This window comes from Nicotiana sylvestris, chromosome 4 (assembly GCF_000393655.2).
Source record: "Nicotiana sylvestris chromosome 4, ASM39365v2, whole genome shotgun sequence".
Taxonomy (NCBI): Eukaryota; Viridiplantae; Streptophyta; class Magnoliopsida; order Solanales; family Solanaceae; genus Nicotiana; species Nicotiana sylvestris.
Genome location: NC_091060.1, coordinates 19419830 through 19446476, shown reverse-complemented (window position 1 = coordinate 19446476; position 26647 = coordinate 19419830). Strand labels below are relative to the sequence as shown.

The 26647-nt window shown below is 39.1% G+C and overlaps 2 protein-coding genes across 2 annotated transcripts; both read right to left on the bottom strand.

Moving 5' to 3' along the window:
- Window positions 1–3053: 3053 nt before the first annotated feature.
- On the bottom strand, window positions 3054–3491 carry LOC138889302 (uncharacterized). Its single transcript, XM_070172594.1, has one exon. It carries the CDS (start codon window positions 3489–3491, stop codon window positions 3054–3056), a length of 438 nt encoding a protein of 145 aa, XP_070028695.1.
- Window positions 3492–16229: 12738 nt separating this feature from the next.
- On the bottom strand, window positions 16230–16649 carry LOC138889301 (uncharacterized mitochondrial protein AtMg00860-like). Its single transcript, XM_070172593.1, has one exon. The coding sequence runs from the start codon at window positions 16647–16649 to the stop codon at window positions 16230–16232; it is 420 nt and encodes a 139-aa protein (XP_070028694.1).
- Between the last annotated feature and the right edge of the window lie 9998 nt (window positions 16650–26647).

Sequence of the window (26647 nt, the reverse complement as noted above, 5' to 3'; positions counted from 1 at the left end):
TTAAGAAAATTTAAGGGTTCTAACCCAATGTTTCGCATGTGACTTAACTCCATTGATTAAGTTAGAATATAGCCTCAATATTGCAACCACAAATGACCTAGCTCCCTATCTCCTGGAATAATAGATTGAGGAGTAACTAAACTTCATGGCATCTGAGCGTTAAAATACCTCTCTTTTATTTTGCATTGTACCACAAAATAAATTATATTATTTATTAGCTCTCCTAAGTCAAATTCATCAATTTACATTGTAATCGTTATAACAAGGGCAAAAAGAATAATTATATTATTTTGTGATGGGAAAATAGGCAGTTTTGGTTGTTGAATTATTACTTTATTCCGGTTTATTCCTTGTATTATTCGACCCAGCATATCTGTGTTGGGAAAAAATAATATCCCGTCCAAAAATAATATCCACAATAAATAACAATAACACAAGAGAGTAATAAATGCACCAAAACTTTCAACGGGGTAATTAAAATACAATATTCGAGCGGAGAAATATTATCACAATAATATTACAACTTAGTAGTGTCAAGAGACTACTACAACTTCGAAAGAAAAAACACTCTTTATTTTAAACACTTCATTACAATATTACTCACACTCACTATTTATTTCACAAACAACAATTTGTGGATTACTCTCTCTATACTCTTTTGTCCTCTCTGATTTTGGTGTATCTCAAATGAGAAATGAACCTGCTATTTATAGAAAAAGTTTCCTTGTTTCCTGCCAATCACAATATCCTTTAACAACTTGCAATTGCAAATTGGATTTGCAAATTGCATCTGAAACGTAGGCGCCCACCTTTGCCTCTTCTTCATCCAATCGCATTATTTTCTTTTCCTTTTTATTTCTTTTATTTAGATGGGTCACACAAATTTTCCCCTTAATTTTGATTTTTCTTCTTCATTCCAAGACTTGATCTCAGTCACTCAAAATCTACAAACTTGAGGGGCTTTGTAAAGATATCCGCAATTTGATCACGAGATTTCACATACTTGAGCTTAACTTTCTTTTTGGCAATGCATTCTCTGATAAAATGATACCTTATATCTATATGCTTGCTTCGATCATGATACACTGGATTCTTTGCGAGTGCCTGTGCGGATTTGTTGTCAATACAAATCTTTGTAGCTTCAATTTGTGGCAAATTGAGTTCTTTCAATAATCTTCTCAGCCAAATAGCATGACATGTACAAGATGTTGCTGCTATATATTCAGCTTCACAGGTCGAGAGAGTAACTATGGACTATTTCTTTGAACTCCAAGAAATAACAGAATCATCCAAGAAAAATACAAAATCAGTTGTACTTTTTCTATCATCAATATCTCCCGCATAATCACTATTACAAAATCCCATAAGTTGAAATCATTAGAAGAAGAATAAAATAACCCAAAGTCAATCGTACCTTTTAAGTAACGAAGAATTCTTCTAGTGACTTTCAAATGAGTGGAGGTAGGAGCTTTCATGAAGCGGCTTACTACTCCAACAGCAAAGAGTATATCTGGCCTGGTACAAGTCAAGTACCTCAAACTTCCCACAAGACTTTTGAAAAATGTGGGATCTACTTTTTCTCCTTTATCAAACTTGGACAATTTTGTCCCACTTTCCATCGGCCACGAGTTTGCAATCGAGCATGTTGAACTTCTTCAATATCTCTTTTGTATAGCTTTCTTGAGAGATAAAAATTACATCCTCCATCTACTTCACTTCTAGGAACATTCTCTTATTTCAACAATGGTGGAGCAAGGTGGCCCTCTCAAATTTAAATAAAATAGAGGAAATTGTAGTTTACTACTTCAAATGCAACTTTACAATCAATATTTGTAACGAATTTCGTGCACAATAGGGCCACCGACCATAACAACAGAACATGTCAAAGAGACTTAGGGAATTATGGGTCTTTTGAGAATAAAGGTCATGACAATACACAAAAATTCACAATATACAAGAGAAGAAGAAGACGAGAACATACCTTTGAGTTTGAGATAAAAGTGAGCAACCAAATTTTGAGAACTTGAGAGAGAAGGAGAGGCAGAAGCAGGGAAGGTTGAGCTACGGTGAGAGAGAGAGAGAATGTGGGGTTTTGGGTTAGAGTTATTTTATTTAGGTGAGAAAATGGTTTGGGTAATTGGGCACGTATATGGGTAGTTGGGTCGGGTTAACTAAAAATTACAAACAAGTACAAAACGAAAATAATAAAATAAAATTAAAAAAATTTAACATTACCTGACTCCCAGCCCAGCGCCACACGCTGGACTTGGCGCTGGGGGTTGTTTGGACACTGGAATCTGCGCCCCAGGCAGCGTGGGGCGCTGGACTGGGCGCTGGTTCGCCAAATGTTTTTCAAAAATAAAATCCCTCCTACCCGAGCACTCAATACATACATTATACACACTCCACACCACTCTCGCCAATGATTTCTATAACTACAAAAAAAAAAACTACTCTACTCTAACTAAAAGAAAAAAAAAGCTGAACTACGAAAGCATTAAAAATTGGGTTACCTCTCAATAAGCGCATGATTTAACATCGCGGCACGACTCAACATATTTTTCAAGCATCGGCCAAGTCCACCGAGGTCTTGTGATGTGCAATGTCACTACTCCAATAATGTTTTACCCACTGCCTATTTACCAAGAAGGTACCACTTGAGCTTGTATCACACAATTCCAACGCTGCATAAGGCCTCACACTTACCACCACGAAAGGACTTACCCATCAAGACTTAAGCTTTCCGGGGAAAAGCTTCAACCTCGAATTAAACAAAAGAACTTCTTGACCTGGCTCAAACTCGCGATGTTGGATGTGCTTGTCATGCTACCTCTTGGTCTTTTCTTCATACAATTTGGCATTTTCATACGCGTGCAATCGAAACTCATCAAACTTGTTGAGTTGTAACAACCTCTTCTCGCCGGCTAAGTCCATATCAATATTTAGCTTTTTAATCGACAAATGGCTTTGTGTTCAAGCTCTATGGGCAAGTGGCATGCCTTCCCATAAACCAACTTATACGGAGACGTACCTATGAGGGTTTTGTATGCAGTTCAATATGCCCATAATGCGTCGTCAAGCTTTCCGGCCCAGTCCTTCCTATTTCTGCTTACTGTTTTCTCTAGAATTTTCTTCACCTTGTTGTTTGACACTTCCATTTGACCACTCATTTGGGGGTGATAGGTGGTGGCAACCTTGTGGTTAACTTCATACTTTGCTAGAACGTTATTCAACAATTTGTTACAGAAGTGAGTTCCTCTGTCACTTGTTAGCACCCTTGGAGTCCCAAAGCGTGTGAAGATGTGCTTCTTTACAAAGTTTACCACTACCTTTGCATCATTAGTAGGAAGAGCAATGACCTCCACCCACTTAGACACATAGTCGACCGCCACCAAGATGAACCTGTAACCATTAGAGTATGGGAACGGTCCCATGAAATCAATCCCCCAAACATCAAAGATCTCCACTGCCAGAATATTTTGCAAAGGCATCTCGTTCTTCTTCGTGATTGTTCCGGTTCTTTGGCACCTGTCACACTATTTAACAAAGGTTGTGCATCCACAAACAATTTTGGGCAATAGAAACCTGATTGTAGCACTTTTTAGGTGGTTTTATCCCTACCGTGATGACCTCCATATGGAGAAGCGTGACAGTCATGCAATATTGCACTCATCTTATCCTCATGAACACATCTTCGTACCAACTAATCTGCAAACTGCTTATATAGGAATGACTCATCCCACGTGTAGAGCCTCACATCACGTAGAAATCTTCTTTTATTATTGGGTGTCAATTATGGTGGCATCACCCCACTTGTAATAAAATTTACATAGTCTGCATACCACGGGAGTGCACTCGAGGTAACAACCGATAACTGCTTATCTGGAAAAGTTCCTATGATCAACCCCTCTTTAGGTACATGGTTCTAATTTTCTAATTTACACAAGTGATCAGCCACTTGATTCTCTGTCCCTTTTTGATCTCGGATCTCTAATTCAAATTCTTGCAAGAGAAGGACCCATAGAATCAGTCTCAGTTTGGCATCTCTCTTTTTAAACAAGTACCTTATAGGTGAGTGATCTATGTAGACGATGACTTTGGTTCCCACTAGATAGGATCTGAACTTGTCAAACGCCCACACCACTAAAAGCAATTCTTTTTCAGCAACAGTGTAGCTTATCTGGGCTGGATTTAGAGTTTTGCTCGCGTAATAAATGGAGTGAAAACTTTTCTCCTTCCTTTTCCCCAAACCAGCTCTGATTGCTATGTCACTCGCATCGCACATCAACTCAAATGGTTGTGCCCAATCCGAGGCAATGATAATTGGTGCAATCACCAATCTTCTCTTCAACTCCTCAAATGCTTTCCGACATGCATCATCAAACTTGAAGGGGATATCTTTCTCAAGAAGCCTGCACAGAGGAGAAGAAATTTTTGAAAAATCTTTAATGAAATGACGATAAAAACCTACATGGCCTAAAAATAATGCCCTTGATGGATGTCGGTGGGAGAAATTTTTCGATCGCCCCTACCTTTGCTTTGTCTACCTGCAAACCATTTTTGGACACATTTTGCCCCAAGACTATACCTTTTCCTACCATAAAATGGCACTTTTTTCAGTTTAGCACCAAGTTTGTCTCTTCACGCCTAACAAGCACTTTATCAAGGTTCATTAAACAATTATCAAAAGAACACCCAAATACAGAAAAGTCATCCATGAACACTTCTACAAATATTTCAACCATGTCAGTAAAAATAACCATCATACACCTTTGGAAAGTCGTAGGTGCATTAAAGAAATCAAATGGCATTCTCTTGAATGCGTATGTGCCATAGGGACATGTAAATGTGGTCTTCTCTTGGTCCTCTAGGGCTATAGCAATATGATTATACCACGAATAACCATCTAGGAAACAATAGTATTCCTGTCCAGCTAATCTATCAAGCATTTGGTCAATAAAGGGGATGAGAAAGTGGTCCTTGCAGGTGGCATTATTTAATTTTCTATAATTTATGCAAATTCTCCACCTAGTCACATTTCTTGTGGGAATCGGGTCATTATTTTCATTAACCACTACAGTCATCCCCCCTTCTTAGGTACACATTGGACGGGGCTTACCCATTTGCTATCAGAGATTGGAAATACAATACCTGCATCAAGCCACTTAACCACTTCTTTTCTTACCACCTCTTTCATGATTGGATTTAGGCGGCGTTGTTGCTCTACACTTGGCTTGTGCCTTTCCTCCGTGAGGATTTTATGCATGCAGAAAGTTGTATTAATGCCTCTAATGTCAGACATCGTCCACCCAATTGCTCGCTTGTACTCACGCAACACTCTTAATAGCTTTTCTTCCTGCAATATAGACAAGTCAGAAGAAACAATAACAGGCAGAGTGTCAGAACCACCCAAATAAGCTTATTGAAGGTGGGGGGGCAAGGGTTTAAGTTCCAATTTTGGAGCTGCTTCAATCGACAATTTTGGGAGAGGCCCACTTGGCCTATTTAGGGGATCAAAGGGACTTAATGCATACATGTAGGCATATGATGCATCTAGTATATGCATCAACTCCTCAACTCGTTATCAATCTCCAAGCTATCGAACAACATGAGTGATTTCTCTAGAGAATCGTCTAAATATACACTTGTGTTGACAAGTTTCTTATCCACCTCTACAACAGATATCATAGAGAGCTCCTCATGATGGTTTGGAAGTTAGATTGCTTTGTAGACATTAAAAATTTCTTCCTCGTTGTCCATGCTCATAATCATTTTTCCCTCTCTCACTTTAATAATTGCATCACATGTAGCCAAGAGAGGTCGTCCTAATATGATTGGAACTTGTTCATCATCCTTATAATCTAAGATAATGAAGTCCGCTGGGAAGATGAATTTCCTAATTTGCAGCAATACATCTTCAATAACTCCTTTAGGGTAGGCTATGGATCTATCAACTAGTTGCAACATCACAGTGGTTGGTCTTGGAGCTCCTAGAGCCAATTTCTTGAAAAAGGACAAGGGTATCAAATTTATGCTCATCCAAAATCCCAAATAGCACAACCCACATTGATATTACCAAACCGCACAAGGATGGTAAAGCTGCCAGGATCCTTAAAATTTTGAGGAAGCTTGTTTTGGACCCTTGAGGTGCACTTCTCAGTAATTGCGACTATCTCGAATTCAGTCAATCTTCTCTTGTGAGCCACTATATCATTGATGTACTAGGCATACTTTGAAATTTCGTGAACTACATCTACCAATGGAATATTCAATTGAACATGGCTCAATATAGAGAGAAATTTGTTGAACATGCAATCATCATTCTTCTTCTGCAATCGTTGGGAGAAAGGGGTGATGATCTCGCAGCATTCACTGGCTCTGAACTTGCATCATCTGCCTTTGACTCATGTGTTGCCTTAGAAATCAACTCCCCCTCAGGTATAGGCTTATCCTTTCTCTTCTTTGGCACTTCTTCTAATTCCCTCCCGTTTCTGAGTGTAACTACATTAACTTAAGGGTTCTTCTCTGTATCTCTAGGAAGATCGTCTGCAGGCCTAGTATTTTGATTTGACGCTAACTGACCCATTTGTCTCCCAAGATTTCTATCAGTCCAGAGTTGTTGATTATCAAGTAACAAATTCTTCAACAAGTCATTTGTACTCTCTCTACTTGCTAGGGTGGTTTTAGAGGTTGATTAAAATTTCCTTAAGGCCTATAATGATTCTGAGTCGGATGATTTACACCAAGGATAAGTTAGGATGATTCTTCCAATTTAAATTGTAAGTGTTCCCATATTGTGCATGTTGATTTATCGGATCTCTGCTCTGTTACCCCACATAGTAGATGGATTCAGGATTCGTGGGGCACATGTCACTCGTGTGACTGTCACCATATAATTCGTAGCAAATAGACATCTGTTGTACATGTTGTATCTGTTGTGTTTGGTGCATTGTCATTCTATTCATCTGATTTGCCAATTTTTCTATATCTGCTTTCATGGCTGAGAAGTCATCAAGCTCAATTGCACCAGCTAATTTCTATTTAAGTTCTCTTAGTGATACCCCATCTCTTTGCCAATTATGATCATTAGAAGTAAATTTATTTAGCAAGAGTTGGATTTCACTATACGGCCTTGCCATGCAACTACCCTCACAAAATGAGTCAAGATTCATCTTGGATGTCTCGTCTAACCCATCAACAAAAGTGTGCCCCAACACCTCATTGGTCTGAAAATGATACGGGCAGTCTCTGAGTAGCTTCTTGCATCTTTCCCATGATTGATGAAGAGTCTCCCCATCCCGTTGTTGGAACCCAAGAATCTAGCTCCTCAATCACTTTGTCTTTTTAGTGGGAAAAAACTTGATTAAGAACTTTCTTGCTAGATCATCCCAAGTATGGATTGAGTTCGCGGGCTCTTTTTGCAACCATTCTTTGGCTTCCCCCAGCAGTAAAAAGGGGAACAATATCAGCCTGACATAGTCCTTGGAAACGTTAGGACAATTGTAAGTATCCGTAATTTCCAGGAAGTTCTAAATGTGCCGATGCGTGTCTTCATGGACGTGGTGTGCGATTCTACTCCTTCGCATTCAAGAGAAGAGCCTGCATTAACACAAACAAGGTAAATTAAAAATTAAAACTTGAACAAATAACTAATAAAAGCTTAACTTAGATTTGACTGAACAAATAACCAAATAGAGTAGTGATCAAATTGGTCATCAAGAATAGAGTAGTGAGTAGAGTATCATTCCCGTGGAGACTTATGATTAAGTTTTGACTGATTCAAACTCAAATGACTTATCGACTCAAGAGATTTCTAACAAAATATGTAAGTGACTAATTTACTACCTAAGAAACTTGCTTTTGTTGTGAAGCTTAAATAATCAGTTACTATTTCACAAGCTCTATGGTCCTTGAAGTTCTCACAATTTCCCCAGTGTCATGATTAAGGAGCAACAGTTCAAACCGTAGTTGTTCAAGCAATGAAATAACTAAAGATCAACCACAACACTTAAGCAATTTCGAATAAAAATCAATAGGAGAGGATATTCCAGGGTCATAGTCTAACTAACGATCTTGTTGCGTTCTTGGCTTAAAATGACTAGTTGGTTTATCTGGATTGTTGATTGACATGGTTGATATTACTCATAAGAATCTGTCGAGTTCTTACGCGCCTACTCAAGCTAACTTATTGCCTATATGACTATGGAATTAAGACTAATAAGAATGCATTTACACTTTCTGTATTTCAACCAAGCAAGGCAATTAGGTATATTTCTATCCTAATTGCGAATCTATTCCCCGATGCCCGGGTTCAAGAACTTGCTCTATTTAATCATATATGCAATCTAGAATTCCCACTTTCGAGTTCAACTCTAGATTCGTAGATAGTATTTCACTGTTAGCTACTCAGCAAAATAATTAAGAACAAAATTAAATAAACAACCCAATATGATAAAATCAAACTCGTCAATTTAAACTTCAAATGTCAACATTCATGTAGCACCCATGACCCCACCCCAGAATAATAGGGTTCTTAGCCACTCATGTTCATACAATCATCAAAAATAATATTTTCAAACATAAAATCAATAAACACTAGGAGTAGAATTGATCAAATCCATGCGCCCAAGTATTTCGTACTTTTGTTTCTCTCTCAAAGTCACGTCATCTTCCTCAAATAGGTTTAGGTTGGCTTTTATATGAGTTGGGGGCGTCTTGGGGTCGAAATAACCGAGTCCCGGGTGAAATTGGACACTTCACGTCTTGAGCACCCAGGGCAGCATGGGGCGCTAGCCCTGGCACTTAACTTCTTCAACATACTGTTTTGTGCGCCACGGGTAGCACCCCACGCGGCTTGTGGCGCTCAACTGGGCACTTTTACCTTTTCTTCTCATTTTCGCTCCAATTCGCTCACTTTCGTCCCAAATTGCATCTAAATGATTCCTACACATAGAAATACCATATATTATCACAAATCATTATATTATACATCCAAAATCTACGTGACATGAGCATAATGCTAGGCAATATACATCAAAATATGCATACGTTAAGCCGAATATCAATGACTTTAGTAGAAAAACTTGAGTTTATTTCATGAACCAAAAATCTGAAGCTTTTGTTGCTCTTAAAAATTTCAAAGTACTTGTAAAAAAAGAAAGTGTTTATGAAATAAAAGGTTTAAAGTATGATAGATGAGGCGAATTCACTTCAAGAGAATTTAATGACTTTGTCAGTCTCATGAAATTCGTCGCTTTCTAACAGTACCTTATTCACCCCAACAAAATGGAGTTACAGAGAGAATGAATCAAAAGATAGATGTATGTTAAAGCTAAAAGTATGCCCAAGGAATTGTGGGCAAAAACTATTTCTTGTGCAGTTTATTTTAACAATAGGTCTCCAACAAGAAATGTTAGAGATCAAACTCCTCAAGAAGCATGGAGTGGAATAAAACCAAGTGTCAAGCACTTGAGAATCTTTGGGAGCATAGCCTATGCTCATATGCCACAACAAAGGAGAGTGAAGCTTGACGATCGAAGTGTTAAGTATGAGTTTCTTAGCTATGATACGAGTTCAAAAGGCAACAAGTTACACATCCCAAGCAACAACAAGGTGGTGGTGAGTCGTGATGTTGAATTTGATGAAGAATCGGCATGGAATTGGGAAGCCCAGGAAGAAACTTCATATGATTTTCTTCCATACTTTGGTGATGAAGAAGAAATTGAGACAGTGGAACCTGTGCAAGATGCAACTCCACCTCCTTCTCCAACCAATGTTGCATCTCTTTCTTCTTAACAAAGTTCAAATGAACAACCGCAAAGGACGAGGAGCATTCAAGAGCTCTATGTTGCATCTCCTGTGAAGTCTCATGATCAAGTTGCGGATATTTTCACAAAGTATCTCAAATTTGAAGATTTTTAGAGACTGATGTCACGTCCTTAGTTGTTAACTAAGTACACATGCGACATTTGAAAACTCGCTCACGATCTTGCACAACTTGCTCACGTTCTTACTATGCCAAGTCAGCCTTACTACACTCAAAATCGCTAAGAGAGTGGAAGAAAAAACACAAGAGAATTGTTAAAGGAAGCTTTGTATTAGAGAGAACTTGAATTGTTTGTTTGGTGAATTACAATGAGTGGTGATAATAGGTGAATTTAACTATATTCAGGCCCTAAATAACCGCCTTTTTGCATAGTTTTGATAATAAAAGTGATAACAAAATGCTCTTATTAGTGCTTTTCATGACTTGCAGGTTATATATGACTAGGGAAGGCTAGGGAGTACTTTTGGAGTCAAAAAATTGAAGAAAGAGAGGCCATCCGTGAAATATCCCAAGTGAACCACGCAAAAACAGGCTGAAGAATCAGAGAAATGATTCTGCCGCGGTTTCACCGCGACCGCGGCAGAACCGCGGTGAAGACTGCTCGCAGACAGAAGGAGATTCAGAGGAGCTGTTTGGCCGCGATTCCACCGCGACCGCGGCAGAACCGCGGCAGGCGCAAGGAAGTTCAGGGACTAAAGTGCAAAACACGGAATTTTTAGCCCAAAACCCTATTTTAAACACTAGACTCCGCCCAAGAGAGGCATGTATTGTTTTGGAGAGTATTTTTGGCAAGAAGAACAATTGTGAGAGATCACCCAAAACATCTTTCTTCTTTTCTTTGATTTTTATTGCTAGTTTATGATGAATCTTATCTTAGTTTGTTTACCCATAGTTATGAGTAGCTAAATCCTTTGTCTAAGGTTTTGATGGAACCTATTGGGGGATGAACTTCTTGTTTATGTGAATACAAATTGCTAGTTTCAATCTTTATTTGTTCAACTATGTTCTTGTTGTAGTTAATTGACAGGATCCTCAATTAGTTGTGCCTATTTAGTGTGCATAACTCGGGAGAGAGTGCATATTTAGGTTATTGTTGAACAACACTACTCCCAAAGTATAAGAGGGATCTATAACTGTGGGTTTAAAGGCGGGATTAGGGATAACGAAGCCTTGAGTGCAATCTTAAGTGAACTGTGTTAATTAAAGCTAGCTAGTATATCTCGGGAGAGTGCAGTAGTATATTACTGTGATTACTCGGGAGAGATTTACGGTAAGAAAGTAATAATGATTGATAGAGGTGTGTTGGTCAATTTGTATCAAGCATAAACAGAAGGGATTCCATCAATAGGGGAAGTCATTACCTTAGCATATTCTCATTATTGTTTACAACCTTAGCATTTTAGTTTACAGCTTGTTATTTACTTGCAATCTTAGTTAGTAAAGAAACCATCAACGGTGATTCAAACGTCTGGGGAAGTTGGTTCTCAAGAGTTTAGTAGTTCTAAAAATTATGATTGATAGGTTAATTCTCTGTGGATTTGACCCTGGGAGGAATACTCAGGTTATATTTGCAACGTCCACATTGTCCTTTTTATAAGGCATAGTTGGGCGTGATCAAGTGGCCCCCTTTATATACTAGTCTCCTAGGGGCTAGTGTGTAAATATTAATTATTATACAAGTCCTTGATATTTACAAGATAAGGGCTTTCTCTAGAATTCTCTACAAGCCTAGAAGATTCCAAGGACTTTCTTAGTAAATCCATAAGGATCTAGGTTCTTCCTAATGAAATGTCCATACCTCTCTAGAATATTCTCACAAATGCTAGCCTTTTTCTTATGTAAGCTTCCACATGGCATTAATATATTCCAAATGGCGCATATATGGCATGATGACATGGTGGGTCATCACACTCTCCCCCACCCAATATTTCGACGACCACGGCGCAATGCTGCCGCATAAACTCTCGGATGTTATATTTGAATTCCCACAAGTCTTCATATCGTTCCCACATGGCCTCCTCCGGTGATTGCCCTTTCCAATGAACGAGGAACATAGCTGTGGCTTTTTGCCCTTGTTTTCATCTGGTCTGGTAATCTATGATAGCCTCAATCTCCCGATCATGCGAGGTAGTGATAGTCATTGGAGCTCGAATTGATTGGCCCCTACTCAGATCATCCTTATCTTCATGATATGGCTTAAGCATGCTGGCATAGAAGACATGGTAGATCTTAAGATACAATGGCATGTCAAGCTTGTATGAGATCTTGCCTACCTTGGCGACGATCTTAAATGGCCCCTCATACTTGCGAATCAGATTCTGATGCATGCCCCATAGTGCCTTGAACTGTCTTGGGTTAAACTTTACCATGACCATGTCCCCAACTCTACAGTATTTGGGACGCCGTTTATGGTTCGCAAACTTCTTCATCTTCTTAGCTGCCTTATCCAAGTAATACTTAGTAGTGTCGAGCTGATCCTCCCATCCTTTGGCCATATGATAAGCCCCCAAACTCTTTCCCTCGAATGCAACTGGTAATGAATGTGGAGTTTGTGGTTGTTGGCCTGTGGCTAGCTCAAATGGTGTCCGCCCCATGGACTCACTCCGTTGCAAATTATAAGAGAATTGGGCGATGTCTAGGAGCCTTGCCCAGTCTTTCTGATGCGCGCTTACATAATGCCTCAAGTAGCATTCTAGTAAGGCATTGACCCGTTCATTTGTCCATCCGTCTGTGGGTGTAAACTAGTAGAAAAGTGCAGTTCCGTGCCAAGTATGTCGAACAACTCTCTCGAAAAGTTCCTAGTGAAGCGAGGGTCTCGATCACTGATGATATGCCTTGGTAAGCCCCAATATTTTACCACGTTCTTAAAGAATAGCTTGGCGGCTTCCTTCGCTGTGCAATCTGGTGAGGTGGGCATGAAGGTGGCATATTTGGAAAATCTATCCACGACCACCATAATAATACCATAACCATCGGACTTCGGTAGGCAAGTAATAAAGTCCATAGTCACGCTCTCCCAAGGACGCTCTGCAACTGGTAGTGGCTCCAAAAGTCCTCCGGGTTGTTGTTGTTCAACCTTGTCCCGTTGATAGACAAGACAAGTCTGCACATAACGCTTTATGTCATCACGCATGCGTGGCCAATAGTAGACTGACTCAACCAGGGCCCTAGTGCGACGTTGATATGGATGACCAACCCATATTGTGTCATGACTCTCCCTTATGATCCGTCGTCTAATGTCTCCAAATTTAGGCACGTAAACCCGCCGACCTGTGGTAAGTAGTAGGTCGTCTTCTATCCAAAACCGTCTCGTCTTGCCTTTGTTGGCTAACTCGATAAACTGTTTGGCTGCTGGATCATGCTGCATGCCTTCTTTTATAGCCTCCTGAATATCCCATCTCGCTGAAGTGATTGCAGCAAGCTCAGTTTTTCGGCTACAACATTACCTTTCCCGGCTTATACTCTAGCGCATAATCAAACTCGACCAAGAAATCATGCCACCTAGCCTGCTTTGGTGTGAGCTTCTTCAATGCCTGAAAGTAGCTAGTAGCCACATTATCCGTCTTGACCACGAACCACGACCTGAGCAGATAATGTCTCCATGTATGAAGGCAATGCACAATGGCAATCATTTCCTTTTCTTTCACCGTGTAACGTCGCTCCGTCTCATTTAACTTGCGGCTCTCAAATGCTATGGGATGCTTATCCTTGTCATGCCCCGAACCTGGGGAGGTGTGGCTAGCACTCGATGCTGTTATGGCCCGATCGAACCACTCTGTAACTCATTCATTCCTTTTATAACTATCATAGGCCAACATGGCTACAACTCATAATGTACAATTGTAAGTGGAAAAAAACATTATACCACTAAACCATTTTTCTTAAAACATGAATATACACGGGTCGTCAAGGCCTCTGACCTACTGTACAAACTGAATCTCTGTCTACAAAGTCTCTAAGATTAACTGACATCATATGGGACAGAGTACCGGCCTACCCATAAGTCTGTAGCAAAACTCTGACACAATAACTCATAGACTCGGCTGCACTCCGAATGAGGTGGAGTTTTACCGATCCTTCGCTGAATGCCAATCTCGTCTATTATGAGGGCTCGTCAAACTTATTGTCTATACCTGCAGGCATGAATGCAGCGCCCCCAACAAAAGGACATCAGTACGAATAATGTACTGAATATGTAAGGCAGAACTGAAATCTAATAATAAGTCAACATTAATTAAAGACATATAAGAATCAACCTGCATCTCTGAAGTGCCACCGTATATTCATACTTACATATATAGTGCTTCTCTTTGAGACTACTATTCATATCATATGATGTATGACTGCCCAACTGATCATTGGTAACTGCCCGACCGGCCATAGCGCGGTGGTAAATGTATGACTGCCCGACCGGCCGTAGCTCGGTGGTAAATATGTAACTGCCCAACCGGCCGTAGCTCGGTAGTAAATGTGTAACTTTCCAACCGACCGTAGCTCGGTGGTAAATTAATATGCATGTCTGCCCAACCGGCGGTAAATAATGATACGTAACTGCCCAAACGGTGGTAACTACCCAACTGACCGTAGCTCGGTGGTAAATTAATATGCATGTCTTCCCAACCGGCGATAAATAATGATACGTAACTGTCCAACCGGCCGTAGCACGATGGTAAATATATGAAGATGCATGTATTACTATATTGTGTACATTAACTTCTTTATCAAATACCTTAATAAAGGCTTAGGAGCATACTTAGACATGCTTGAATATCAGAAATCCAACGTGCTTATTTGCATTATCTTAAAGGTTATACAAGTTACTTCTGATAATTCAAAAATATTACTTCAATATTCACTGGATCATAAAGTTTTGGTCATGTTTCCCGAAATACACACACATGGACACAGAGACACAATTGCTATGTGACATAATAGCTTAACATGTCAATCCAAACAGTTTAGTTTACAAAGGGTTATTTGATGTTTATGCGCAAAGACCTATTTGTTTTTCCTATTACCTTAGTGACAATACTACACACATTCGTACATTATATTTGCATACTTCTCCATCTCTCTAAGAGGCATAAAGGCATTCTACGAAGATAGAACAAGTATTAATATATTGCACTTGCTTTGTTTGTTAATAATTCATGTTTTAAATTGCCAAAACTGTCCAGAACCATATCCTACATTTAAAAATTACTTAGCTTCCATTTGTGATGGCTCATAAATGTTAATCATATACTTAAAACCTGCAACCTATAAAAGGAAATCTCCTTCATTTTCTTAATTACCTCTTCTTGATAACTGGATCATAAGATATTTACAGCACACAATTATACTTCCACATAACTATTGGAAGGATGGAAAGACTTGAAAAGATAAATCCTTAACTGCTAAGAGTATAATCATTTATGGAATAGCATTACATTTACGTATCGTTACTTGGATCTTGCCAAAATAAAGAAGGGATTAACCTTAACATACCTTAATTGCTCATACGAGCTCGTAGAAGGTCGTAGATGACGAATCAAACTTGGAAAAAGAATTATCCTAAAAATGAGAATGTTGCTGCCAACTCTTCCTTATACCAATGTAACTTATTTTCAAAATCAAAAGTATGAATCTTCCCGAATAAAAGAATAAACTCCTAGCTAAAAGTGTTGATATATGCGTTGGTACAAAAGAAAAGGTTCAGAAAGACATACAATTGCTTAGCAAATATATACACAAACGTGAAGCTATCTTTTTCACGGAGTAACTTCATCCAAAACCATATATCAGGTTTAAAAACTCTTTTTGTAATCATATGCAAAGATAGCACATTGAAGTAGGCAGTGTATGATTAATCAAAGAAAGAAACTTATTCTTCTTATCTAATAGTTTAATAATATACTATGGCATACATATCTATTATGGGAACAAGTCTACGTGAACCCACCTTGAAAGATTTTTAAAAAAATACTAATCGTTTTGTCTTCATCCTAACATAGAACTTTGGAAATATTCAATTAGTAATAAATCATGGAATTTTATAATTTAAAACATACACTAATATTTTACAGAGACGTGAAGATTATGGCATTGGTAAAAAAATTATATCCAATTCTAATATTTTCCATCCAAATATCAAGAGTATAAATTTTAGTACGCTTAATTCTTAAAATGGTAAAAAGATAACCTTCTTTTCTTGTGAAAAAAATAATAATTCATATCTTTACAATAAAGAAAATCTCATAAACATTCTCATATTTTGTGTATAATTTAAAACATATTCGAAAGTAGTAATATTAATAACTGTATAAAATCATATATTTCAAACCATTTTTTTCTTTACAAGAAAAGTTCCACTCAAAATATCATATCAAATATATATATACATAACGGTATCAAAGTCGTTAAACTATGGGGTGTAACAATCCTGCATCAGGACACCCCCAATGGCGAAATCTGAGGCATCTGTGTGCACCTCAAATGTCTTGGCAAAGCCAGATAATGCCAAGACTAGTTCCTCTTTTACAACTGCCTTAAAGCATTTAAATGCTTTTTGACAATGCTCCGTACAAACCCATGGCTTGTTCTTCTTTAGCAACTCAGTCAATGGTGAGGCCTTTGCTGAGTATCCACTGATGAATCGACGATAGTAGTTAACAAGGCCAAGAAAGGATCTCAACTCAGTTACCTTTATGGGTGCCTCCCACTCCTGGATAGCACGTACCTTAGCCCCGTCCAAGCGTAGCTCGCCATTGCTAATGACATTGTGCAAACTCTCACTTCTCTCTCTTGATGTATAGCTCGTTCTCCCGCAAGACTTGGAAAACATTCCTTAAGTGCTCCATGTGTTACTCCAAGGTGTTGTTGTAGATGACTATGTCATCTAGGTAGACTACCATGAACTGATCAAGATAGGGATGAAAAATCTTGTTCATAAGGGTGCAAAATGTGGCCGGTGCAATGGTTAAGCCGAAGGGCATCACCAACCACTCAAAGGCTCCATATCTCGTCACACATGTTGTCTTTGGCTCATCCCCTTCCGCAATGCGAACCTGGTAGTAGCCCTTTCGAAGATCCACCTTGGTAAAGTACTTGGCTTGCCCAAGTCTATCGAACAAATCAGCAATGAGCGGGATCGGGTACTTATTTTTCACTGTAACCTTATTAAGTGCTCGGTAGTCTATGCACATGCGCAGCGATCCATCCTTCTTCTTTTGGAATAATACTGGTGCGCCGAAAGGTGCCTTTGATGGGTGAATATGACCAACATCCAGCAACTCTTTCAATTGTTTCTTGAGCTCCTCCAGCTCGGGCGGTGCCATACGATATGGGGCAAATACGGGTGGCTTAGCCCCTGGCTCCAACTCAATCTTGTGATCCACCTCTCTCCTAGGCGGCAAGTGCTTAGGTAACTCCTCGGGCATGACATCTTTGTTCTCCTCAAGTAACTTCTCTATGCAAGGCGACACTGTCTTTTGAAAATTCTTGTCTTCCTCTAGACTTACAATGGTTTCCACGAACGCCGTCTCCCCTTCTTGATCCCCTTGACAACCTGCATAGCTGAGAGTTATGCTTGGATCTGTCTGTGTGGCATAGTCACTGTAGGTACCATGCCAGCTCCTTCTCGCTCCATAACCAAGAAACATTGGAGGTAGGGGTCGATTAAAGTATGACAATGTCTAAAGAACTCTTGCCCCAGTATGATGTCAAAGATATCCATAGCGGTTATGGTAAAGTTTGTCATAACTTTCCAAATTCCCAATTTGACACCAACTCCATTAGCTACCCCATGAGCATTCTGTATCTCGGCATTCACGGTCTTGACGCGAGAGTTGGTTGGAGCAAGCTTCAATTCTAGTCTCTTTGCGGCAGCCTCAGTCACGAAATTATGAGTTGCTCCAGTATCCACCATTACACGAGTGGGCTTGTTGTTGATGGTGAGATCCACGTACTGATTGGCATTATCGGTAGGTTGGATAGCTTGCTTCGTGACAACACCACATAATTCGATCATACCCAACTGTGCGGTTCCCGGACTCTCTCCTTGTGGCTGCTCCTTCCGCTCACGTACCATGGCACTGAGGCTCTTGAGGTCAGGACAATTCCTGAAGCCATGTGGCCCTCCGCATATATAGCATCCCTTCTTCTCGACCTGCGCCTTCTTCTCGGCGTAGCCCTGATGGCCACTCGACCTTTTGAAATCTTGAGTCTTGGAGTATTGTTTTTTATCTCTTTGCTTTTGCCATGGTCTCCCCCACCTTTGACATTGTTAACCTTTGACTCCTTGCCATTGTCTTTGTCGTGCTTGTCATGCCTGAAATTTATCTATGATTCGGCCTTCACTATGGCTTGGTCTATATCAGTGACTTGTCGGTGTTACAACTCCTGTTTAGCCCAATTTTGCAACCCGTCCATGAAATGGAACAACAGGTCATCATTGGTCAGGTTGGGGATTTGAAGCATAAGGGTAGTGAACTCCTTGACATAGTTACGTATGCTCCCTGTTTGCTTCAATTCCCTAAGCTTGCGCCTTGCCTCGTACAAGACATTGTTTGGAAAGAACTGTCACTTGAACTTCGCTTTGAACTGATCTCATGTGCTAATAGTATATAGACCTTTATCCACGTCGGCCATCTTCATATTCCACCATAGCATGGCAGTCTCTAAGAGGTACAATACCACAGTATTGATCTTGGCCTCGTTGTCCCTCACTTTGCCGTGCCTGAAGTAGTTCTCCAAGTGCCAAAGGAAGTTTTCCACTTCTTGTGCATCACGAACACCTTTGAAAACCGGGGGTTTGGGAGCCTCAATGCAACATTGCTGGCTACCTCGGTCACGCCAGCATTGACATGCTCCTCGAGTGACTCTATCTTTGCATTCATAACATCGATAGTACTCAAAGCCTCCATGAGTTTGCACTCTAAGACAAAGATGGTTTGCCTTAGTTCTATCTCAGTCTGTGTACGTCCCTCCAAGTCATTTCAGATACTCTCAATCTCTTCAAGAGTGTGCCCTTCAAGAATGCTAAGGGTGCCTTCCATCTTACCCAAATGTTGGCCAAAGATCTCCACGACATCTATCCCCGGGTTCATCTTCATCACCCACTCTTTACCGAGCAAGACGTCCTCGGGCAGGACCTCCAACTCATCCTCGCTCTCCTCAGTGGTAGACGGTTCTTGGGATGTAAGCCCTTCGTTTGACACAACCTCAAGTGGCACCTCATGGCTCTTGTTGGTGACATTCCTCTTTTTGTTACGACCGCTCTTGCCAGCAGCATCCTGGATGACGTTGGCTTGGGTGTCGGCATTGTTAATTTCTCCGTCGTTCGCCATTCCCTTAATTGAAACCTTGGCTCTGATACCACGTTATCACGTCCTTAGTTGTTAACTAAGTACACGTGCGACACTTGACAACTCGCTCACGATCTTGCACAACTTGCTCACGTTCTTGCTATGCCAAGTCAGCCTTACTACACTCAAGATCGCTAAGAGAGTGGAAGAAAAAACACAAGAGAATTGTTAAAGGAAGCTTTGTATTAGAGAGAACTTGAATTGTTTGCTTGGTGAATTACAATGAGTGGCCCCCTTTATATACTAGTCTCCTAGGGGCTAATGTGTAAATATTAATTATTATACAAGTCCTTGATATTTACAAGATAAGGGCTTTCTTTAGAATTCTCTACAAGCCTAGAAGATTCCAAGGACTTTCTTAGCAAATCCATAAGGATCTAGGTTCTTCCTAATGAAATGTCCATACCTCTTTAGAATATTCTCACAAATGCTAGCTTTTTTCTTACGTAAGCTTTCACATGACATTAATATATGCCAAATGATGCCTATGTGGCATGATGACATGGCGAATCATCACACTGAGATCAAAACTTGGAATGAAGAAGAAAAATCAAAATTAAACGAGAGATTTGTGGGTCCAGTCCTCAACTAACAAATAAATAAAAGAAAAAGAAAAAAATAGTGATTGGCTCAGAGAAAGGCCATTGTGGTCGCCTGACTCGGTGACAAGTTGTAGGCAAATTGCATAACCAAATCGGCAATAAGCCAATTTCAGTGGCTATTTGGACGGCAGCTTCTGCTATAAATTGAAGCCTCCATTCTTCATTTCAGGTATGCCAAAAATCAGAGTGAACGCAATAGAGCACAGAGAAAGTAATCTACATATTATAGTCCGTGAGATAAATATAGAGCATAAGTAATATTGTAGTGTGATATTTAAAATAAAGAGTATTATTTCTTTTGAAATTGTAATAGTCTTTTGATACTACCAAGTTATAATATTTTAGTAGTATTATACTGTTCCGCTCGGGTATTGTATTTTAACCCGTTAAAAAATTTAATGTCGTTGTTACTCTTTTATGTTATTGTATATTTACCGTGGATATTATTCATGAGTGGAATTATTTTTTCCTAACACTGCTTGTGCTCTTTCTTTTTGATCCAGGCAAATTGCCTGTTTGTACAAAGCTTCAAAGGTTTCAGAAAAGCTAATAAGAATAAGTATAATGAAGCAAGAAAAAGGAGGATGAAGCTGGGTAGGAAGGGAAGAAAATCCAGTGCATAAAATCTTTTCTTAGGTTAGTATAATAATGTAATAAGCAATATACAATCAAACCTCTTTATAATAGTTTTGTTTATTTCGATATTTTTTATTTTAATTCACAGTGATTGATTATTATATACCTAGACAACATTTGAGATTTAAATATCATCTGCATATTTTAGATAAAATTATCCAAATCTTCCATAGAAAACTTAAATTTTAGTGCGTACTTTTTAAATCTAATATATTATACAAGATAGAAAGCTTTTGTCTAACAAAAATTATGACTTAATCCCAAATAAGTGGGGATGGAGAAATTTTATCTAATGGAATAAAAGTATGTGCAGATCATTCTATAGAATAAAAATTTTAATTATAAAAGTATGTACTAACATTATATTTTTTGTCATAGGTGTCCCACTAAAATTTAAAAATATTTGATTAAAATCTCTAGACCTATTTTTGGTGATTTTAGAGTCTATTTATATAAAGATGGTTATTATAGAGAGGTAATTTTACAAAGATTACACTATTATAAGATGGATATTGTTGTTATAGTTAAAAAGTTATTATAGAGATATAAAATATAATATAAAATTAATCCCAAGAAAAACTTAATTTTTATAATAAAATATTATTATATATATTACTAGTTGTTATAGAAAATTTTGACCGTATTTGAAAGAGATCATGAAAAAACTTGACAATGAAATGACCGTTTTTTAATTCTTTTCAGCAACTTATGGTAAACTGGACGGTGACACCGTTAGATGAATGCGTTAAATTTATTAGAATGGGTCGTTGGTACAATTAGCGACCTGTCTGTTTATGGTCTAAAAACAAGTACAGTTTATTTCTGGATATTAGTTTGTTTTCGGATCCATATATCATAATAAATCCTAACCAGAATCGATGTCAAGGCAAAGGCATTAAAACAGAAAGAAATCTTTTGTAAAAACATCTTATTAGAATATTCCAGAAAGCACGTAATTTAATACTCTGGTCATTTGGTACACGGAATAAGGTTCGTTGTATAAAGTGTGATACTAAATTTATACCATATTTAGTTGGCGGTATAAATTTATATTATAAATATCTAGTTTGCTCTTTCTATTTCTCCTACATTACTTTTTTTTAGGGTTTATTGTGTGTGTTTATAGACTCTTTGTTAAGGGGTTTAAAGGTTTAGATTAATGCTATTTTCAGTTGAGTTATGTACAAATCAGGCCCAACTTTTTAGCTCAATTCAGCCAACCTAGTCCAAAAATGGCTAGCCAAGACTTGGTTCAAAATGGCGTAGTTCCATAATCGTTTCATAAGTGAACCAAGATCAAATCTCAACCCTTCATCTCTCCTTCATCCAATGGTCCACAATTAGTCTCCAAACTAGGTATTTAAGACTTAGAAATGCTAAAACTTTACCCCTATTTCCCACATAATTTTTTTCATCTTCCTCTCTCTCTCTCTCTCTCTCTCTCTCTCTCTCTCTCCCGCTCCGCCTCACTGCCGCCGGCGGAAATCGCCCACCGGCGGCAGCCCACCTCCGAACACCCCCAAATTTTCACCATGTAACCTCCATAACCTCCTCTTTTCTTATATTCTAACCAAATCCTTCAAAACCCCCTCAAACTCCTTGAATTTTAGATCTAGGAAACTTTAGCCGACACATTTTTTTTCAAATGCTTGAAGCTTCGGCCACTAACCCCATAATACCTACATCATCGGATAGAGCTCCTCAAGACCTACCTATTGATGTTAACTCCACCCTGATACTCTGGCGATAAATTTTTCGACCACCACTGCTGCCGCCCGCCGTGACTGACCTCCGTTTAAACACCACCAAAATTTCACAACTTCATCCTCTCTTCCCCCTCTTTCCATCCACAAACAAAAATCCTCAAAATCCATTCCCTCACCTACGGGCGACCACTCTACGGTCTTCCACCTACCACCAATGCCCTGAACCCCTATTTTAGCTATTTTTCGACTCAAAGACACTCGTTTCTTTTGGCGAGACGCTGAAATTCATTTCGTTTTAGCGTCTATCTGAAAGAAACGTGTGTTTCATAGTCGGGCAGCCACCTTTTAGCATCTCCGACGTCTTCTCGTGACTCAAACAATTTCAATCATGCTCGTTAGGTATAACCATCATCTCTTTAATTAATTTTAAATTTTTTTTATATCGTAGTAAGTTAGCTTCTGATTTTAATTTTTCAGTTTTTGTTTGTTGTTAATTAGGTTTTCAAGTTAGGTTTATTTAATTAGCTATCTCTATTTAGTTTAGGTGTTTGTCAGATTGTTATTGATCAAACATGATTTTTAGTATAATAGTTAAATTGTTTATATAGTTAGTCGTTCATTTAGTTATTATTAAAGAGAAAAAGAAAAAGGGAAAAAGGAAAGAAACTAACAACAAATCTTCTAAGCAAATGAACTACATTCGACCTGATTCCGAAAGGATACGTAGGCAGCCTTACCCCGGGCTCGGTCCCATCATAACAAGAAATTCATATCCCCAATGTCACACCTCCTTTTTACGCACCCGCGAGGGCGCAAGGGAGTTTTTTCCAATTAAAGGACAATCGAAACGGGATTGGTTTATTTATTTCAGAGTCGCCACTTGGGAGATTTAGGGTGTCCCAAGTCACCAATTTTAATCCCGAATCGAGGAAAAGAATGACTCCATATTACAGTCTGCGTACCAGAAATCCGGATAAGGAATTCTGTTAACCCGGGAGAAGGTGTTAGGCATTCCCGAGTTCCGTGGTTCTAGCACGGTCGCTCAACTGTCATATTCGGCTTGATTATCTGATTTTTATGCAAGTATGAACTTATGTGCAAATTTTAACTTTTAACCGCTTTATCAATTATTGTTATTATTTTACGAGAATTGCAACGTCGTGGAAACATACCTCGAACCACGTTACATCAATGCACCCATGGTTGTTTGACATATCTCGACTTGGTTGAGATTTGGATTTGGGTCACATAAATGTGCACCCGAATTACGGAAGATAAATTATTAAAGACGTGCCTAACGCAACTAGCGTATTGTTATTTTGGGGAAGGCCGTAAAATTTGCTAAACGGTCTGTCCCGAATTCTAAGTGTTTTAATATATATACATTTAGAGGGCCCCGCGACTTGTGTATTTTTTGTTTGTCGAGGCTCGTCTCCTTCATTATTAAAAGGATTTACAACGTCATGGAAATGCATCTCATACCACGTCACAATCAGTGTACCCGTGATTAGAGACACATTTCGATTTCGTTGAGACTTGGATTTGGGTCACATAAATGTGCACCCGACCTTAAGGAGATAATATTATTACAGGCGCGCCTAAAGCAACTAGCGCATTATTATTTTGGGTAGGGCCGTGAAATTTGTTAAACGGCCCGTCCCGGAATCTAAGTATTTAATACGTATGTTTTTGGGAGGGCCCCGCAATCTGTGCGTTTTCAGTTGGCGAGGCTCGTCTCATTTTTATTATTATTATATATATTTTTTTTAAAAAGGGTAAACTTAAAGTTACTACATTTTTATTTTTATCTATTTAAAGAGTTAATTCAAAGTTATTAAAATGTATTGCAAGCCATGTTGTACGTAACGCACTAGTGGTTCACGACAAGTTCTATTTAACTATGTTCCAAATTGGAGCCGGGTCACATGATATGCACCCCCGGTTCCTTTAATCTAATTACATACAAACAACAATATTGCCACAAATCACTAATTTGATGCTATTTATAAACTATCATTCTTTTTCCTCTTAATCTAGTTTAATGAAATATAAGCTGATAATCTAACAATAAATGGCAAACATCTGACAATTAGTGATAAACAAAAATATAAAATTAACAACAGAACATAACATTAACAATCAGTGATAAACTAACATGACGAGATAAACTTTAAAATGCGGCAAATATATTACTACTACTCAAATTTACCGAGACAAGACATGGAAGCGAAGAACACACCGAGGCAACAAAAATAACATGAATACTCACGTTTAACAGCAACGTCGAGTTTCAACATCTCGAACTCGCCAAAAATGGACAGCAACAACCTCGACGTACCGGACCTCGACAAACCACGACGACCTCAACGGAAACGAAAACTCGAACCCAAGATTGTCAACGACCTCGACGCTCACCTTCTCTCTCTACGACCTTGACGGGCAGTGGGTTGTTTGGGCGATGGAGGGAGCTGGTAACGAGCCCGTTTGATGGTAGTTTTTTCGTTTTGTTTTGTTTGTCGAAATGGAGACGTTGGCTTGGTGGGGGTGACGACAGGAGTTCAGACAGGAGGATGGTCGACTGGTGGTGGGTTGTTGACGACGGGGGGGTGCGACGCGAAAGCATGCAGAAACAGCTGCTCAGAAATGCAGCGAAGCTGAAAATGGTGGAGCAGCTCCGGTCGGGGTTGTCCGGTGGTGTTCAGGCGTTAGGGGGGTGGTTTGCAACTGGTTTCTGTTTGGTTATGGTGGTTTCACGGTGGTGGGGAAGTTCGGAGGTGGTAACGACGATGGTGAATGTTCGGAGGAGCTGGGCGTCGTTTGTGGTAGGGCTCAGTAGGGTTTTTGTTTAGGGTTTTCGTCAGGAAGAGGAGGGAGACGATGAACAGTGGATGCCGGGTTTAATGGAGGATCGCCAGACTGGTTTGACGGCGCTAAGAGGAGGAGGAATGGTCGTGTTTTCCGGCGTTCGTTTGGACAGTAGGGTATTTCCCATTCTTCTCCTCTTGGAGAAGATGATGAATAGTCCCTCCTTCCAAAATTTTCAAAAAAAGTCCCCACTTTCCAAAATGTTTGTCCGTGTATTTGATATGATTTTGCCCAGGGAAATGAGCCCCACGCGTGGTGGGGTTCGAGGCTTGTGTCCCCCACGCGTGGTGGGGTTCCCCGTGTATGAGATTCCGTCCGTGTTCCCCATGTGTGGTGGACTCGGATTATTATGGGCTAGGTCCGAAAATTTGGCCTAAAACCGGGTAGTTTGAACCCAAATATTATTCTTCTGCCCGGACCCGAGAAATAGGAACACGACGTTGCTCAACTGATTATGTAAGCAAAATAGCTACTAAAATAAGACTAATTATTTAAAACAAAACTATATTATTATTTTCTTAATATTTTTCGAGATTAAAATAGCTACAAAATATTAATAAAACTATTTTTGTAATTTTCGTTTTTTTTAATAAAGACAAAATATAAAGTAATATTTTTTTGTATTTTTTCAAAAATTAAAATGACTACAAAACATTAATAGAATTATATTTTTTTGTAATTTTTGAAATTATATAAAGTACAAAAATAAAGTGCAATTTTTGTATTTTTTCAAGTTTATGAGAAATACATAAACTAAAATTTATATATATATTTTTTGTAATTTTTCTTTTTGCAACGAAATAAAGTAAAAATAGTCAAAATAGGTATATTAGACCTAAATTACATATTTATGCTAAAAATGTGAAAATCCTCGGGGAGGGTCAAAAATCCGGTGTCTACAGCTGCCCTCTTTGACTGGAAACACGAAGAGTTTTCCGACAAAGAACGACTAGACATGTTTTTGACCCGACCATTACTTGGACGGACACTAAGGAAAGGAAGGGAATGTGACTGAGCCCTGGTATCTGAGCTGCCTACATATCCTTGGTTATATAGGAATCAGGTCACGTGTAGTTCGGAAATGAGAGAGATGGTAAAGTGAACCGAGGTGAAGAGCCGATCGAGGTGTCGTTCCGTTGAGGTTCCGGTCCGTGGTCCTGTCATTACATCAAAAATGAAAACTGAAAAAGACTAACTAAGCCTATCAGCTACTAGTTACAAGGATTCCTATCTTTAAGTCTTCTGAAACTTGGTCTTGAGTCTTGAATGGTGCTTCATACAGACTTTGGATTTGAACCTTGATACTTGCTAGTTGTAGGTGCTAGTTCTTGAACAGACCACATTTGTTCTCCACTTCCGTAATTTGGGTTCTTTTTCTTTTTCTTTTTTTCTCTTTTTTTCTTGTTTTTGTTTTTGTGACCAGCTTCTGTTGATCATCCCAGACTATTGACTCGCATTCTTGAGGCGAGCTTCTATTATTTCTAACTTGGATTGAATGCTGGGGATTTGTGTTGTAACCTTCTGGTTTCCAGTGGGTCACTGCTTGATCCTGGAAAATGTTCCTCTGTTCTACAGGTGGACTCCTGACTTCTTCGATCTTCGACATACCACAAACTCCGTTCTACAGGCGGGTCCCTGACAACCAAAACAAACAAAATTTCCTAACCC